Here is a 19,444-nt window from a genome sequence, read left to right on the forward strand (position 1 = left end):
ACTGTAGTCCATGCATCCTTAACCTTGAGACTGGATTATTGCAATGTGCTGTATCTGGGGCTGCCCTTGGGCCTGGTCCAGAAGCAGTATCTGCTGCAGAATGCAGCAGCTGGACTACTGGTGGGGGGCAGACATACAGCAGTGTGTGACACCTATACTGAACTAAAACATCTGCACTGGCTGCTCACATGGTACTGGGCCAGAGTCAAGGTTCTCATTGCTCCTGTGCCCAGGATACCTTAAGGGCAATTATATCACAGTTTGACCAAGGGAGGGAAGATGAGGTATACCTTAATTTGGTTCTGGACTATGTTCCTGAAACAGTATACAGAGTTGCCAGGCATTATAGTCGGGCCAAGCAGACACTCCCGATGATATTTGTGAAGCTAGGTAAAATGAAACGATAACCTAGATGGTTGGTTGCTTGGTTGTTAGATCAGACATAGGGCAGCAACCAGGTTTAGATGTTCGCTGCTAATGCCCTTTGTTTCTTTCTAATGGCGGCCTCTTGCACATTGTGCAGTGTTGCTCTGGAGAGCTCCTTGGCAATGGAGACGCTTGGTTGGGGAGCCTGCTGCTACTGCAAAGGGGACGCTCAGGTGTACCATACGACTGCCCTCTTCTTGAAAGGAAGTGCAGGCTTGTCTGAGTGAGGGTTGATTTAGACACGCTCTTGTATCTACATGAGATTTCATAGCATGCCTTTTTCAAGGGGTATTGCACATGGTGAGGGAAGTGTACAGATGATACGCCTATGTTTTTATTTATGCAGACGGTTGGGCTAGATGACCCTCGTGGTCCCTTCCAACTCTACAATTCTATGAGATCACCCAGAAGAGTGCTGCTAATTGTCCCCTGTGTTCCAGAGGCCTGGCTGGCTTCAACTAAAAGTCAGTGCTTCACATCACCAGTCCCATGCTGTGGAACATTGCTCCAACAGAAATTTGGCAGCTGCCCTCACTTTTGACTTTCAGGTGTCTCTTGAATGTCTTTATAGGGACAGGCCTTTACAAAAAGTGAAATTATAGAAGAAATGTAATTTAAAACTTTGTAATTTGCATCTTCATATCAATATATTTTTCCAAGAATTTATAAAATATTAAAAATGAACTCATACATAAAATTATCATGATCAAATGCTGCAGCTTATTACTATGCTTCATGATTTAGCTCTATGTCACCTACATTTGTTCTCATTTTGTTTTGTAATACATACATTTTCTCTTAATAAAGTATTTTTCAAAAATTATTCAAAGTATCCCCCAAAAAGGGCAATAAATCAGGACCGTAAATCAGAATGTTATGTCTATTTATACTGGTCAAAATGTAACAGACTGAATTGTGGAATACTTACGTGTTGCTGTTTATTTGATACTGTGCTGCCCTAGATGGAGGTGGAGGGTGAATTACCTGGCTGTAAATTATGTTTAATGCTGCCAGTGATTTTTTTTGTAGAGCCAATGTTCATTTGGTGAAAAATGGTTGGCTGGGGCTTAGCTGTGTTATGGATATGGTTGGTGGGAATGCTTGATAGTGAGGTTTATAGGTGGACGTTTGTCAAGGTCGGATTTGCTAGATGTTACAGGCCGTGGTGGTGGCTTCTATTTCAGTTATGTTGTTTAGTTTCTAATGATGCTTTATACCAGGAATTTTATTGTATTTGATTTTTATTTGTAAAGAATCCATGGGCCGCACACTGAATTAAATCTCCATTTTAAAAAGATTAAAGTTTATTTAATATTAGTTAATATACACAATTAATATATTTAATTAAATATATGTAATTAAATACACACTAGATTTAATAGATTTAACTATTAAACAATTCCATTACACAGACAGAAGTATGTGCTTCCATTAACAGTTTGTGACACATGCAATTTTTAAAAAAGGCTTTATGGTGTGTTTTTTTCTGGAATGTTGCCAAGGGCCACCCCAAACGGCCCTGGGGGCTGCAGGGACCGCCCTGGCCTGAAGAATGCCCTGGGAGAGACCAAACGATAAGAAGGAGGAAGAGGAGAAGCCAGGAGGTTCCCTCCCTCCATCCTTTTGTCCTTGGGCAATAAGGACACAAGGGCTACAGATCCCCGGGGGGGTGGGGGGGGGAGTGATTTCTGGATTACTTACTTTTGAAGTCAATCACAATCTGTCTGCTGGTAGCCAGCCAGATCAAAACAGTTCTGACCTTCTAAATGGCTAACTGAACTCTCCTCTGTCTCTAACAACCCATAGAGACTAGATGCCCCAATATTCATGGGCAAATGACCTATGCCCAAACTATCCCTATTTTCCCTGATACATGACTGCTTCTATCCCCCTCCCTGGGGGCTTCCAATTTGTCTTTCAGGGATGACTTTTTAAAATAGGCCTTTTTTTATGCCTACATGTGCCCTACTAAAGGTAAAGGGTAAAGGGACCCCTGATCATTAGGTCAAGTTGTGACCGACTCTGGGGTTGCGGCACTCATCTCGCTTTATTGGCCAAGGGAGCCAGCATACAGCTTCCGGGTCATGTGGCCAGCATGACTAAGCCGCTTCTGGCGAACCAGAGCAGCGCACGGAAATGCCATTTACCTTCCCGCCGGAGTGGTACCTATTTATCTACTTGCACTTTGAGGTGCTTTCGAACTGCTAGGTTGGCAGGAGCAGGGACCGAGCAACGGGAGCTCACCCCGTCGCGGGGATTGGAACCGCCGACCTTCTGATCGGCAAGTCCTAGGCTCTGTGGTTTAGACCACAGCACACGCTGCCCTTATGTTTCCCCCACCTGCCCCAAGTTGCATTTCCCAACAGTGATTGCTGCAGAATGTGTTTTGAATTGCAGCTATTCTATTAGTACAGATCTCATGTGAGATTAAACTTTCTGTCAAACATTTTTGAGGGATGGAAAGTAGAGTGAAAATTTACATATAAAATAGGTAACAAAACAAAAAGGAAAAACAGATACTGTACTGTCAGTTTACTAGCACATTTGCTTCAGGAAACCAACATAAGACAACCTACTGCACAGTAAAATTCTACATGCTTGGGGCCAGCGGAAGGGCATTCTGTTTTTCACAAGTGTGTAATACTGGCGAGAATGCTCTTATCGTAATAATAATAATTTATTACTTATACCCCACCCATCCGGCCGGGCCTCCCCAGCCACTCTGTCACCATCGACTTAAGCAGCAGTCAGAGTGGCAATGGCAATTTTTTTTTGAGCTGAATATGTTCTTGCTAAAGCACCTCCAGATAAACCTGAGCCACAACAAAAGGTCCTCCTGCCTGCTTGCCTGGGCCGTAGCCAACTAACGCAAGGGTGTCCATTTGCACAACAGGTCTCTTTAGCCCCTCTACCCAAATCTCTGTAAAGCTGGGGAACCCCAATAATAGATTTAAGGGGCACATGGGTGGGGGGAAGAGGCAAGGGAGTCCCTTTGCATAAGTGGAAATACTTCCTCCAATGTAAAGGTAAAAGGTAAAGGGACCCCTGACCATTAGGTCCAGTCGTGGCCGACTCTGGGGTTGCAGCGCTCATCTCGCTTTATTGGTGGACCGGTCATGTACAGCTTCTGGGTCATGTGGCCAGCAGGACTAAGCCGCTTCTGGCAAACCAGAGCAGTGCACGGAAACGCCATTTACCTTCCCGCCAGAGCGGTACCTATTTATCTACTTGCACTTTGAGGTGCTTTCGAACTGCTAGGTTGGCAGGAGCAGGGACTGAGCAACGGGAGCTGACCCCGTCATGGGGATTCGAACCGCCGACCTTCTGATCGGCAAGTCCTAGGCTCTGCACCAGGCTTACACATGTTGAATACAACCATTAATTTCCCCTCCAGCCTGCCATTTACAGAACAGCAGAAATAATCCAAGACATACCAGTGATTTTAACAATATTAGTTTGAACTGCCTCAAGTAATTCAGTCCTGAGATAAGGCAAATTAAACATCCTGTTCAGAGCAGTGTTGTGGTTACTTTCATATATGCAGAAATGGAAGTTGGCATGGTGGGTCTCGGGTCAAGAGGAACTGGCAGCATTTACTGTTACCAATGCAACCAGGAAAGGAAGCGCCATAACCCAGAAAAGGTGCACCCCAAGAGCAGCAGCATTTGTGCGCTGGGAAAACACTATCCCAGCACTCTCAGCACCCTTTCGAAACCTGACAAGTGGCCATGGCCCTTTCACTGACCTTAACATAGAAAAGAGTATCTTCAATTAGGGCTGCAATATTATTAACTGGCTAGATTAAAAAAAAAGAAGCTTTAAATTAATTAATTAACATTAATAAAAATAAATATAAAAGGTACCGCTGATTAAGCAGGTAACATTTTATTTTAAAAAATTAATTACAATATAAAGACAGCAGATGGCAAATATTATCTTCTCTCACATGCAAGCATAAATACCTCTTCCAATGCCTGCTTTGACACATAGCATCCTATAAAAGAAAATATGCTTCTTGCTTCAGATCTTTTTTAACCATGTGCAAATTAAATTGATATGTTAACTATAGTTGCCATAAATTGTTGAGCTTCTTCTTCTTTTTGGCAAAGCTGTTTTGCAAAATTGCAAGAAGAAAAATGCTGTTTTTGAGCTATTTTTGGGGGGAAACAGCCCTGCCGACATGGGCAAATCTAGACGTATGGCAACCCTATGTTAACTGAAATGCATATGAGTAATTGTAATTGGGTTGCACCCATCTTTCCAAAGAACCTGAACAATACAGGCCACAAATTCTGCTTCTGTTTTACAACCCCTAACAACTGTACAGTTCTTGAAAACATGTGCAAGGCAACTGCGAAAACATACTTCCTTAGCCTGCATTTCAGCTGATCCCCTAAATCTGGACTCCTGGATGTCCTAAGTTACATACTCAATTAGCTTATTAAATACGATTCCTGGTAAAAATGTGAACATGAGCAGTAGTCTCTATTCTTCCAAGAATATCTAACAAGCAATTTCATCTATGACTAACTAGGAATTGAATGTCCCAGTAATAATGGCAATCATGACACAGAAGCATCAGCCTATTGAGATTATGGATGCGTATCTATGTCAAACAGCCTTTCTTCGATCAAGCCCGACTGAGTGAGGGGTAAAGAAGTCTCTCTCTCAGACTTTATTTTTAACCCTTTCTCTACACCTTCTCAACACAGTTCACTCTTTGAAATATTTCCACTCTTTCCAGCTGCCCAACCTTTCTATCCATCCCTTCTGACCACTATTTGAGATGATGCCATCTTTGTGCCATAAGAAACTGCGGACACACAATCTTCCTTCATGCTCCCAGACTACCTTGAGTGGTGAAGTTAAAGAGTGCAGGTTTCTCTCGCCCACTCGGTAATTTGATGTTTGGGTCCCGTAATTCATCAAAGAAAGAGTGTGCGCATGCTTCCAGCGGAGTCAGGCGTGCCGTGGGGGTATATTCCAGCAGACGGCTACATAGCGCTATTGCTTCTGGTGGAGTGCGGGGCCGGAAGACCTACGGCAGAACAAGAGGGACAGTCCGTCAATACTCTTCTTTGCTCTTGTCGTTGAAGGACGGAGAATCTGAGGAACTAAACCGCTCAGAGTAGGAATGAGACATTAGCTTATAGAGTACTGAAGCTTAATCAAGCTTCTAGGGTTGAATGGTTAAGTGCAAGGAAGGTTGTTGTACTAAGGTGAAGTTACAAGGTCACAGGGTGGGGGGAACACAAGACACAGCTGAGAAGAACTTTTAGGAAGAGAGAAATAATCCATTCCAAACATAACAGGAATGCAGTCAGCCATGCATATGGGTTGGAGGAGAGAGAAAAGCAAATGAGCAGGATTTTCTGAAGACCACGGTCTGAAGCATTTACGGAAAGCAAAACTTTTAAAGATTTCCACCTTTTAAGCAACCAACTGATTTTGTACTGGGTGTGGATTTATGCTGACTGGTAGGAACACTGATCAGGTCTCATAGTTTTGGTTTATCCTTTAATAATCCACAGCAAGTAATTAATTAGGATAACTTCCAAATTTTAGGCGTTTGGGAGTATTGCCGAAGGGTACTCAGCCAGCTAGTTTTTCTCTCAGACATTTGCCTTTGGAGGTCAGGTCAAACAGCATATATTTCCACTATTCACAATCAGTCTTTTGTCACCAATGTTGCACTCCATCTACCTTCTCCTCTCTCACACACATAAAAATTAAATAACCACACATTCACAGGTTCCTTAAGCATTTTCTTTCACCTACGCTACAGGTGCAATACACATGTCATGAGCCAACAGTATATGTAAAATCTTGAGACAACGGTGGGACAAAAACTGGCAAATCCAACTCACAAAACACAAAGGATGAGATTCAGTTGTGGCAGCTCACTTGCAGAGTGGAAACCTGCTTTTGCCATGAGACTTTTGCTTCCCCTTCTTCCCCATCCCTGCACACACCCAAAATCTGCCCAGGAAGGACACTCAATCCTCTGGAGCAGATTTCTGGGTGCATGGAAGGCTGCTAGCAGGAAGAGAGGAAGGAGAAACCCCACCGAGGGAACAGATTCCCACGCATGTAAAGCTGGACCAAACCCCAAAGCAATAGCATATACCACATGCAAAATCAACTGCAAATCTGCTCAAACAGATTTTGAATAGAAGATATTTAAATTCAGCAGAACATAAACTGCGTCAAGAATCTCCTCATCAGTAATAATGGTATAGGCTATTGGTGGGATTTATCAAGAGTTCTGAGTTCGTACAGAAAGCTAGTTTACATATGTGAGGGAAAGTAAAAAAGCTGAAGAATTAAAAGACAAGAATTAAGTTAAGGTAGGCAAACGATCACATAAGCAAAACTCTTCTGCAGTGCCCAGATGTTGCAAGAACTATTAGACTGAACCAGGCTGCGGCTTACTTTCATGCCTGGGACAACTGTGGGAATAAGTAGTAATACCATAGTCTGAAAGGAATCCTGTGGACCTCTAAAACAGACCATGATATTAGCCCCTCTCCTGCTCTAGCCTGCTCAGGCCAAGAGAGAAGCCAAAGCAAGTTCTCTCTCCCCACATGTATTGAATGCAGGGGTGCTCTTTTCAACCCAGGAAGACATTACCATGTTTCACAGCCATAGTTTTTCTTTACTCTTAAAAATCAAAACTACACACACGTCAATGTAGTATCAATGTAGAGGAGGGAAAACTGGTCTGGGAGAATCAACAGGGGAAGGAATGTTTAACTATTCCCTCTTGCAAATGTCATGAACACAAGCTCACCTGTCTCCCCCACCCTAAACTGAATTTGTGCTTAGTTCTAGTTTCAGAACCCAGCTGCAGAGGGAGACAAGGAAAGGGCTAAGCAACCTCACAAAACACCTCTGAAAACTCAGCACTTCTCCTCCTCTTGCTGGGTTAGGAGAGGTCATGAGAAGCTACTGCATCTGGCTTTCCTGGTACTACTCTGGCAGCAACTCCTGAATAAGAGACAGTGGCATCTGTGCCCTGACGTACTTCTTGGAGCTACTTTTAAGTGCAACCTATGACGTGGGTTTATCTTTTACATTTTTACCAGGTGTCCCCTTCACTTGCAACAGGGATGGGGAATTTGTGGCCCAGGTGATGTGGGACTACAGCTCACACTATCCCTGCTCACTGGCTGTTCTGGTTGGAACTGATGGCGGATGGAGTCCAACAACAAAATATCTGGAGGACCTCAGGTTACCCATCCTAGAAACAATTTAAAAAACCACGTTTCATCTCATAAATTTTGGGGAAATCATCTCCATTAAAGAAATTCAAATTCTTTTTTCCAGATACATAATCCATCAAGTTACTGAAAATCCCACATTCAAATCTGAATATACATTAAACCAAAACTTTCCCCAAATTTTATGAACCCCAAATATTGTCCTAGAGCTTGTCAAATAAAACTGTACCCCACCACCATATGAAATCAGGTGGAAATTCAATCTAAGGTTGAAATGCTTTAGGTATACTTGCCTCCTTTAAAATAAAATGATGCTTTGTATTTTTCTTCATTACTATCTTTAGATGAACTGCTAACTGTGGAACATTCCTTTCTTTCTTTCTTTCTTTTTTTACTTGTCTAGCAGAACTCAGGCTGACTCTATCTTTCACTCCTTCCACGAGTAAGCAAAAGCTATTCACACTTAATAAGTCCTATAATGTACTGTAGCATGTATTCTAGCTTCCACTATAACTGCAGGCCCTCATGAAGATCAGGTTGCCCTTTCTCTGCTGGGACTTGGAAAAAGTAATTTGATACAGAATGTACTACAGTAACAATGCCAGAAAATTGAAAGCCCAACCGCCACAAGAAACTAGCAGCTAAAAACTGAACAACGTTGAGAGAGAGAGAGAACATTTGGCTCAGTGACCTCAATGGCTGCTTGGTGTCAACTCTTCCATCCTCATTTTTGCCTCTCCTCCTCCAACAATAAACCTGATGATATGAAAAAATATTTATGTACATACCCGTACTCCTGAGGTGAAATGTCCTGTTCCTGACGAGTCCTAAAGATGATAATGCAGTGAAATAATCCAAACAGGGGGAGTCAATCCAAAAGAATAGTCCAGCAAGGAAAAATATATCCAATATTATCAGAAATCCATGGTGATGGGGAAATATTAAATGTTTAATACAATTAGAACCTTTAAACATCAGTCTCCATAGCAGCAAGTCCAACTTTTAAAAAAATGGTTTTGCAAGGGTGAGGCATAGTATAGAAACATTTTATTTTAAATGCATGTTCCAATGCCAGTGACTTTAGTAAAAAGTAACAAAAAGATGAAATCAAATGTCTATGTAGAAGTAAAATTATACTGAATTTTCAATATTAAACTGCAGTCTTCTTCCCAGTCTTGGAGACAGATTTCCACAGACATGGGGGAAAACATGAGACATGCTCTCATGTACAAACTACTCTTTTTTTTTTCTCCTCCCCTTGTCCCAAAAGCACAAGATGAGAAGTGTTTTTGAAACCGCACATGTAATAGATAAAGATCTTTAAGATTCAGTACTAAAAATAACTATTTTAAATTTCTATAAGCTATGTGTGTATCAGGCCGCCGCGGATTATTCTTCATTTTGGATTGACTTCCCCGCCAATGGATTGTTAGTGTTTAGCTTTTTTGGCAGATATCTCTTTAGGATGCTTCAGGAACTGGACATGACATTTCAGAAGTGCTGGTAAGATCTTAACTCTCCCCTGCCCCTTGATTGTGGCTTCCTTCCTTATGCCCTCATGGCCATTTAAAAGGCGGGAGGATTTGTTTGGTTTTTTCTTTTACAAGCGCACACTGATAATGAAAGAAACACACTGCCGTTGTTTAACTCTTCTTACTTACTGCAACCTCTTCTACTGCCTTATTCACCCACCAAGAACTACATAGAAGCATACAAACAACAAACATTAAAAGCAAGGGACTGTCACAGTTACAGGTTAAGTGGTCGATAATACAGGTTGCCAACACTTAAGCACAATGGGCCGCATTGCAAGCTGGGGGTGGTTTCAGCGTTCTATTGTGCCTAGGTGCAAAAGGGCAGGTGGCAAAGTACGCTGTTAGCTGTGAACCGTCCTCACTATTATGTTTTAAGCATCACGGTTACTGTGTTTAATGTAGTTTTCAGTGAGGGAATTTCTGGGGCAAATAATCCGCGGATTATATTTTAGTCTGCGGACTAAAATTTAGCACTCAGTCTGAAAACCGGCCCGTCACAGTGAAATCTATTGCAATCTAAAATAAGTCTTGGTGAAGGAAAGGAAAAGCTAAGAGCACAAAAGAGAATGCAATTGGGCAGACTAACCTTTAGTATGCAGACTAAATACGGCCAGATAAAATGCACAGGAAAGCCACACGCAGAAAACAAAAACTAAAATAAAACATGTGAACACTGATAGGAACTTTTCAAGTAACTTTTAAATATTTTCTCACTTGTTCATTAACATATGTTATCATGGTCACAGCTATTTTAGGTAGACTTGCTTGATTAGTTAAATAATTTTCACAGAGGAAACCACACTGAAAAATGCATATCTACATGTGGGCCCTGCAACAAAATGTTCCTTTGTGGAGCAGCCCTGTTCAGCGCTCAAACCAACCATAGTCTCAATTCCATGATATTCCACTTCCATTTTCCTTCCCCTCCATTACTGGAATGAAAAGTTAAGAATGAAGAGATGCTATTATCACCATGTAAGTTGCTTTGGACTATTTTGTAAATTAACAAATATAATTCAAGTAATCTTAAATGAATTGGTTGGGCAGAAAGTAGAGATGACAAGTTTCTAAATTCTGTTTTGAAACAGTGGATCACAATAATTTAGAAAGAAGTACTTTCTAAATTATTGTGATCTACTGATTCAAAGCAGAACTTATGCTTGAAAAGCAGGGCAACAACTCAAAACATTCATTATTGAAAAAAGGTGATATTTTCCCTTTCCCTATTATTTGTACAAGAGCTCTACTTCTCAATACAGTGGTGCCCCGCAAGACGAACGCCTCGCAAGACGGAAAACCCGCTAGACGAAAGGGTTTTCCGTTTTGGAGGCACTTCGCAAAACGAATTTCCCTATGGGCTTGCTTCGCAAGACGAAAATGTCTTGCGAGTTCCTGCGGGTTTTTTTTCCTTCCCCCCCTTTTTCTAAGCCTCTAAGCCGCTTATCAGCTGATCCGCTAAGCCGATAAGAGCCGCTAAAAGCCGCTAATAGCGCTAATCCGCTAAGCCGTCAATGGGCTTGCTTCGCAAGACGAAAAAACCGCTAGACGAAGAGACTCGCGGAACGGATTAATTTCGTCTTGCGAGGCACCACTGTATATCATCAGGGCTGAATCAGTGCCATGATGGGTCCTGAGATGTAGCAGACTCTTCCAACTCCAAACTCATGTACCTGACAGTTGTGCACACATATGAGCATGCACACACACACACACACACACGAAGAGCAGAAGAGAGCTACATCATGCACAACAAAATGCAGGAGAGACGAAACTGCTACACCTTTCCCATGCTTCCTGAAAGCAAAAAAATTCCACCCCCTCCCCACCGACATGAATACATTTTGCAAAGGGTCTCCCTGAGTAAAGGGAAATGGGGCTGCTGGTCCTGTTTCAGACTTCATGCAACTTCTGTGGCCCAACCGATTCTGAGGATGGACATAAGGGGCACTCTTGAAGCTCTCCACTACCCTCAGAAGCTCAGAGAGTTGACACCCAGAGGAGGGCATTTTCATATAAGCAGTCATACCTCGGGTTGCGAAAGTGATCCATGTGGGAGGCTCGTTCGTAACCTGCAGCGTTCACAACCCACAGTGCCGCGTCTGCACATGCTTGTGATGCGATTCGGTGCTTCTGCACATGTGCAAAGTGCAATTTAGCGCTTCTGAGCATGCGCTGAAACCCAGAAGTAACCCGTTCCAGTACTTCCGGGTTTGGCGCGGTCTGCAACCCACAGTGTTCGCAACCCGAGGTATGACTGTAAACCAAAGTCTGTTTTTATTTAAAAGGAACTGACTATTCAAAACAGTATGGAATGCTACTCAGCCTATCTTGGGGCAGTAGGCTGTAAGTAGAAAGCATAAGGGCTGTCCTCCAGGAGCCTGTGGAGAAAGTGTGGATAACTCCCCCCTTCCTCCTTCTCCCCGCCTCCCTCTCTCTCATACACACCCACCAGTAAATCTGGAGAAGTGGGAGCATGTAATAAGACATGGCTGAAACAAAACACCGTGCTGTGGAATCAATGTATGCAGGGCTGGCCCAAGACATTCTGCTAAGGTGGACCACCAACCAAGTTATTTTGGCACCTGAGACAGAAAATCCCTCTCATTCCCAGAAGCAAAAACAATAATAGAACTAACAATCTGCTGCCCTTTCATCACCCCTCCCCCCCCAAAAAAAAATCAGCTGCCAGAGGCGGCCTTCTCCTAGTGGCAAGACTGGCCCTTTACGAGAGGAAAATGAAGTTCTAAGGACACATCTGTGTGACACCCAAAATGAAACTTTTGCATCTCTCCTGTTCTGCAGGTGGCAGAAAACATAGGAAAAAAGAAGATGCTTTCTGCTCTACATGGTTCCGGCCATCAAATACAGCCTTTGGGACTGCATGAATGGGGCAAATGAATTTTGACCCGATGCAATGAAGGTTTGTCACTTGCTTTGAGGAAGGCAAGGTCTCCACAAATGCATATGATGGGAAGTAGCAACTGTCTGTTTTCAGAGGAATCCCAAGCAGCGAAGAATGAAGCAGCAGGTGAATGCAGATTGTTGAAACATTTCAGGGAGAGACATCATGATGTAAAGCAGTGGGTCCTGAAGAGGAATGCAAGGGTGCGAAGGCACCTCATTTGCTTTCTCTCTCAGGTAGTGGGGCAACCTAAAGGAAGTGCCTGTTATATGACTAGACAATAACAGCTATTAAGAAGAGGGAGGAAGGCACCCTGCAGCTAAAAATCCATAGTGGCAGTAGTCTTGCACACTTTGTTTTCTAAAGAACACAAAGGTTACCCAACCTACAAAACGAGAGGCTGATGTGTAGCCTATTTATTTATTTAGTTAAAACATTTCTACCCCATCTTTTGAGTAAGATACCCAAAGTTGTGAACAATAACTAAAGTCAACAAAACAGTCATTGCAACAATAAGATCAAGGAACACAACAGCAAATAAAATAAGTAGCTGAAAGGCCAAACATTCTGGTGAAAATAAAACATGCCAGGAAAAATGTAAATAATAACCTTCCATGCACCACACTAAATACTCCAAGAGGAGCTAAAACACTTTCTAGGGGTGGCCAATAATGACTTACCTGGAACCTAAACCCTGTGGACTGGGATAATTTTTGTTGTTTTTACTAGGAGTCTTAATTAATACAAGCCCTAGGAACAATACAAGCCCTAGGAACACACGGTTATCCGAGGGCCACAGGACCTCAACTTCCCTAACCTAAAACTAGGGGTGGGGAGGAGGAAGCAGTGGTAACCCTGCAACTGGTCAGAGACCTTTCTAATGAGAACTCTGGACTCATGGTCATCTGAGGGAATACTTTGGTTCTGACCCGACCAGTTCAACCAGCGCTCAGACTTTCTTGGATGAACTCCAATTTCCGCCAAGCAAGGCATGCTTCTTATCGGTCGAGCAGGTGGCTTGTTCCAATGGTGCCTCCCTTTGCTACTGTCTCCCCCAACTTTATGCCCTGCTGGTGTAAGCCCTCCTGGATTGTGGATTTATCAGTTCATTTACTTCATTGGCTCCCTCTGTGACCCAGTAAGATTCCTATGTGTAGAATGTCTTTCGAGTTACACTTCCATATGCTCATTCTACAGTAACTTTATGGGGTAATTTGGATGTGAAAATGAAGAGGAAGTCCTTAGTGAAAGAATTGCGTTGACAGCCAGATACCAGTTAACAGCATCAGATTGAGAACATTTGCCATTTTCAATTTTGCGATCTAGCTGCCACTTACCACTAGAGCTGAATCACCGTATCTTCAACTACAGCTCCTTTTAGTGTCTATTTAGGAAATGTCAGATTTGAGTGCCTTAATGTCTCCTATTTTTGCTGGAAGAAATAACTGGATCTTCACGGTAAACTAATAGAGTGTTCTATTCATTCTATTAATGAAACACTGCTTTATCATCTATTTGGCTGTTTCTTTAATTTTTAGCCAAAACTGAGTCAACAGAACATGATGTTTCTGGTATGCTGGACTCCAGCGTGCCTTTGTAGGAAGAAATGATGTAACACTGAAAATGTTTTGAGGCATACAATGTGATCATGGTCCTATGGTGTCTTCTTTCTGGCCAGAAACTATTGTTCATATTAATGTTGTCTGGGATATTTGCAGATGATCACACACTCTTAAATTATATCCTTGAGGTATGGTGACTAACAGATGGACAACAAAAGTGAATTCTGTGAGCCTTTTGGTGGCCAAAAGATTAAATTGCAAGGTTAGAAGTCTAAACATCCACTATGTACCACTCAGTGGTCTGAAGATCTCTGCCCTTTATCTGAGCACATGGTTTATAACTATTTGGACATAGGAACTGCTTATATTAATCTATACATTTAAATTAGGATTGATGTAATATTTGTATTATCAATGTCAACTGCCTTTGTTTGTTTTTTCTCCTTTCCCTCTATTATATTTTCAAGTTTGTTTTTAAAATTGCCCCGTGCAACAAAAATTACCGGAAATCTACAAAGAAGGCTTCTCAATTGTTATGGCAGCAATTATAGCTATGAACTCTCAGTGCTCTAGCCACAGTAACAGAGGAAACATGGAGTAAGACTCCCATCTACTGACCTGAAGATAAAATTAACCGGGCCATTAAGGGCTTTAAAAGTAAAATTGTAGTGCCTTGAACTGAACCTGCTACATGTTTCCTATACCCATGTTGAGCCTCACAAGCTATCTACAAAGGATGGCTTCACAGACAATGTGTTGGATAATTGTCATGAAATCATTTTTTAGTGAGGACAGGGTGCAACCAGCTCACACTTAAGGAGCTCTTTCACGGAGAAAATAATCCCACTGAAAGCACAGAACCTGTTTGTCCCCAAATGAGCTGACCTCTTAAGCATCAACATTTCTACCTTGCCTGAATTCTTAAGTCAATTTAATTGCCCCCATCCAGCCAATAAAAGGCATTCAAGAAACCCTCACTATCTGGATTAGATGAAAATGAAAAACAGAGTTGGGCGTCATCAGCATACTCATAATGTCACACCCCAAAAGTGCTTGTCTCTTCCAGCAGCCACAAATTTCAAAATAATTAAATACTATTGGGTAGAACAACAGTCACTCAATATTACCCTCAATTTTGCTCAGACAGGAGTGGAACTATCAGATTGTGAAGCCTGAATACTGACAGCTTCTAGCAACCATATAGCGTACAATCCCTAGAACCTTTGTTGCAGATGGTAAACCACCACAACAAAAGTGATTTCTATTCTGTATTCTGCCCTAATTCTGGATTGATATGGATCATGGAGATAAATATAATCCAAGGGTCACTGGAATTGCAACCCTGCTGCCTACCCATCATCTCTCCCTCCAATTTTGTACTCAAAATTGATTTCAGCAAGACCCTCTCAGTTAAGAGGACATGTCTAAGCTTAAGTTGTCCGAGGACTAAATATATGGAGGAAAACACACTCTGTCCCATTCACAGCTGCAATCCTTCCCTCCAGAAGAATAATGTGGCAGGGGGGAGAAAAGCTTGCCCTGGCATCTACAGCAGAGATGAGGCAACTGCAGAGCTTTCTTCTCCCCACCCGGATCTAAGTGAGCTGAAGGGAAGCTCACATTGGTTTCTGGCACTTTACAGAGAATCAAGTACTAAGAGGTGTGTGGATGTATGTTTTTTGCTTGTTTACAATTGTACTGCGATACTTCCCAGGAAATGATTCTATTTTAATTCTATCGCTCACCTAAAGAAAGAGAATCATATAGGTTCACAATACATCAGGCCCTGCTTGTCTCCTTATTGGTGTGGACAACAGCTATAAACATGAACGATAAGGATCTCTATTCATTTTTATTTTTGATTAATAGCCAGAACATTCATGACAAATGTGATATAATAACATCGCCAAATTTTGTATAGTGAAGTGCTACTGTGGAGGAATCCAGTCAATACTTCTTTCCTTTCTCTCCCTACACACCTCACTTTTCTTTCACCCCCTCCAAAAACACTCAGCTTTCCATAGCCACAATGAGCATTCTTAACCCTCAATGGGCTTTAATTCCTAAATTTGTTTCATATGTCTACAAGCCTTGGGGCTAACCTGAGCATACTGCAGCCTCCCTCTTGTTCCTCGGTTACTTTGTTTCAGCTAAAATCCTATCAATATTCACCAGCTGAATCTCCTGTTAAACAGGGTGAAGCTAATCAAGTAATAAGGCACCCCGAAACTTCCATATTTACACAAGACTTCACACACACACACACACACACACACACACACACACACACACACGAGAGTTGGCTATGGAGAATAAAGGGTTGGATTCCCAGTACATACGTAGGAGGGGGTGGGATGTAAAGGAAGGTGCAGTTGAAAAGAGAAATATGTGTTTCACCCCACCTGACTGGAAGTGTCTTCCAGTTACAGTAACAAAAATACTATTGTGAACATGGTTAAAATACTTGCATTAACATTTATAGGACCACTGAGTAATAGTGCCTTGGTTTGCCCATTAACTTGTAAAGATTAATGTATGGACCTCAGCGTATCCTCTCCAGGCACCCACTACTAGTTCAAACAGGCTCTCACCTTAGTCCATGGATGTGCCTTAATCTGGGGAAATTTAAATTCAGTGTAGTTTGGATTCATTTCTCTAATCTGTTCTCTTGTAGGAGTTCCAAGGACCTAGAAAATAGAAAACGTGGTCTATTAGCACCTTGAGACAATATAGCTATTGCAGCCAACATCTGCAGCACGCAGCACTTATAGTAAATGGAATGGATGCAAACAGGAACTGCCCATCAAGTGATCTCTCCAACTGCGGCCAAGTTTACATTTTAATCACTGGCTGTATCTCTTACTATTCCCTGGAGTACTGATCACATAATTAATTCAAATGTATGTAGGACTATGCAACATAATTAACATTATGCAGACCATCTCTGAAGCACTTAGATAATTTTGTACAAAATGCACTTTAGATAAGCCAAGTGCTACCTTAAACATACTTTATTTTACTACCAACAAAAACAAGAACCTTCATATAAGTACGTTCTATATAAGAAATGCCCTTTTTTTCTCCTCATGGTGTGTGAGTGACGGATGATTTGTGTCCAGCTCCGTTAAAAAACATTGCCTTTGAGGGGATGCAGCCCTATCTGCAGCATCTGATCACAGCAACTCAATCGCAGAATGTATATTCTACGAGACCTATTCAGACCTGCATTTGCAAGCACTAAAGTTGTATAAGGAGCCAAAGCACACAGCATGTTCTACAATGTGGACATGTTAAGACTTAAAATTTTGCTGTCAAGGGAAGATGAACACTGAAGGACAACAGCTGTAGCAGAAACTCCTACAGAATGAATTTCATTGGCTATACACCAAGAGATCTAAATGAAGAACTAAACTGAATACGATGAACTGAACAAAATCTATTATTTTTGTCTGCATGAGAACGATATATCTGTGTGCATTTATATAAGTTTGACCACTGAATTTTGTGGAGAATGATTTTGTTCTGCCAATTACAGATTGAAAACCACCTCTTGACGCTGATATAAGCCGACCTAGTTTCACAACTTATCCTCTACGTTCCTCAATTCCAGGCATGCAATTCCTTTTGACAACTTCTCTGGCCCTGATATCTATCACATGTAAGTTACAGGGCTCTGTTTTTTGTTTTTTGAAGTTGGACTGTGGGGATACACAACCAACTTAGAATTGGGGCAAAATACATTGAAGGAAACTTCTGAGTCGCAGCAAATACACCTGCTTCACAAATAAGCAGAAGATTTCACTCCTTTCCATAGCTAGGGAAGACTACTTGCTACTGGATCATGTCACAATTAAGGAGCAATGAACATTGTGAGGGGTGTGGGGAGCAGGAATCATTATGTCTGGCAATTTGGTAGTGATTCCAACATGTATTTTTGCACTTTTAGATATGTTTTCTGTTTTATATTTATTACTTATTTAGGTTATTCATATCCTGCTTTTCATGGTAGAAAGATTCACAAAATGGGTTTCTTGCATTTCTAATGTAGTGAAGCGACTCTGAGTGTCCTATGTGCAGAAGGGGTAAAAATGACTTATTTACTTACCTGGAAAATAAAAGCCAGTATCACATTTACTTTTAAATATAAGGAGGGTTTTATATAAACCAAAGTTACATTAAAATTACTATTATTTCATTTCCAATTTAAAATGATGCCCAAATAATAATAAAAACCCCTCATACCTTGATTATTTCCACCAACTGATCTACACCACTGTCGCCTGGAAAAATTGGTTGTCCTAGCAACAGCTCTGCCAATACACAGCCTGCAGACCAAACATCTGGGGGAGGGGGGAAGAAACACAGGAAGATATTGTGGGTTACATATATCCATTTTCTCTCTCTCTCTATATATATATATATGCACGTGCACACACATATATATATACACGCACAGTATAAATAGAAATAGAAACAGAACAGTAAGGCTTACTTTACCAGGTAAGCATTTAGGCAGCTGCAGAGAAGCACCGACAACGTTCATACAAATGGTACCTTATATGAATCTGTACCAGGTCAAAACTTGCAAAGCAAAATTATATACAAAAGTAACTCAGTAAGACGGTGCCGGTGTTCTTTTCAGATTTTGCCAGTTTCCACAAACCCCTCCTCTAATATCAAATTCATTCTATTCCATAGATATTTCCATTTGCATCTCTAGGCCTGCCGCTCGCATTCCCACTCACTCTCATTTCAGACCTTGATGCCTTGGCTCACCACCTTCCTCTCTAACAACATCCCAGTGCTCTTCCCTGGTAACTTCAACATGTGTGGTTCTTTTAAAAATGTGTTATTAGTAACAAAATATTACTCAATATCACAGAGCCGTTATTGGTTAGAGTGTTGGACTAGGATCTGGAAAACCACAGTTCAAATGCCCACACCATCAGGAAGCTCACTGGGTTACCTTGGGACAGGTACACACTCTCAGCCTAACCTACCTCACAGGGTTTTTGTGAGAATAAAATCAGGGAGGAGAACTATGTATGTCACTTTGAGCTCCTTGGAGGAAAAGTGGAATATAAATGTAAAATAAATAAATAAATAAATAAATAAATAAATAAATAAAATGTTTATATATACAATGTAAAATTTAAATCTCAAAAGAGGAGGAAGGAACTGTGCATTCTGGCTCCTAGTTTACAAGGAAGGACAAAGCAGCACAGCTCAAAGAAGACAACTGCACACTATTGTCTACAATACGGTATTGTGGCAAAGAAAGCCAAAGTCACTTTTTAGGCTTCAAGAAAAGAAGCCTATTTTCCAATATTTTAGAAAGGACAGTGCTGCTCTACCAATACTGACAAGATCGCATGTAGAGCACTCTGCTTCAGTCCCAGGTATAGGTTAGAAAAGCCATCCCCAATCTGGTGCCTTCCAGAGGTTTTGGACTACAACTCCCATCAGCCTCAGTTAGCAGTATGCATTAGAAGAATTATCCTGCTATTCTGGAAAGGGTTCAGGGAATGCTTGATATGGCATGCTGAAAATGATTCAGGAAACAGCAATGGTAAGGCAATGGACTCATTAACTGGAACTATGCATTTTCAGGTGACCACATAAGCTGACCGTATCAGCTAGAAAACTGAAGATTTCACTTATGTAATAAATAATGGGTGGATCATGGCTGACATTCCGCTTCTTATATTTCTGCTTGTTCTAGAGCTGTGGTAGAAATGTCTCATTTTAAATGCAACATGGTAGCAAACTGGATTTATACTGAGAGACCCAGATTCAAAT

At 41.6% G+C, this 19,444-nt stretch overlaps 1 protein-coding gene across 2 annotated transcripts in view; it reads right to left on the reverse strand.

Moving 5' to 3' along the window:
- Positions 1–19,444, reverse strand: part of GSK3B (glycogen synthase kinase 3 beta) — a 66,468-nt gene that overhangs the window by 11,155 nt on the left and 35,869 nt on the right. The window contains exons 7-10 of one of the 2 annotated variants that reach the window (XM_079960308.1): positions 17,888–17,985; positions 16,237–16,332; positions 8,435–8,473; positions 5,278–5,464 (exon numbers count right to left, since the gene is read on the reverse strand). In XM_079960308.1, coding sequence (XP_079816434.1) covers positions 5,278–5,464; positions 8,435–8,473; positions 16,237–16,332; positions 17,888–17,985 — 420 coding nt within the window. The remainder of the gene's footprint in view (positions 1–5,277; positions 5,465–8,434; positions 8,474–16,236; positions 16,333–17,887; positions 17,986–19,444) is intronic. The other variant, XM_079960309.1, reaches the window with a different exon arrangement.

The sequence above is a fragment of the Podarcis cretensis genome (genome assembly GCF_951804945.1).
Source record: "Podarcis cretensis genome assembly, chromosome: 17".
In the NCBI taxonomy this organism is placed as follows: domain Eukaryota; kingdom Metazoa; phylum Chordata; class Lepidosauria; order Squamata; family Lacertidae; genus Podarcis; species Podarcis cretensis.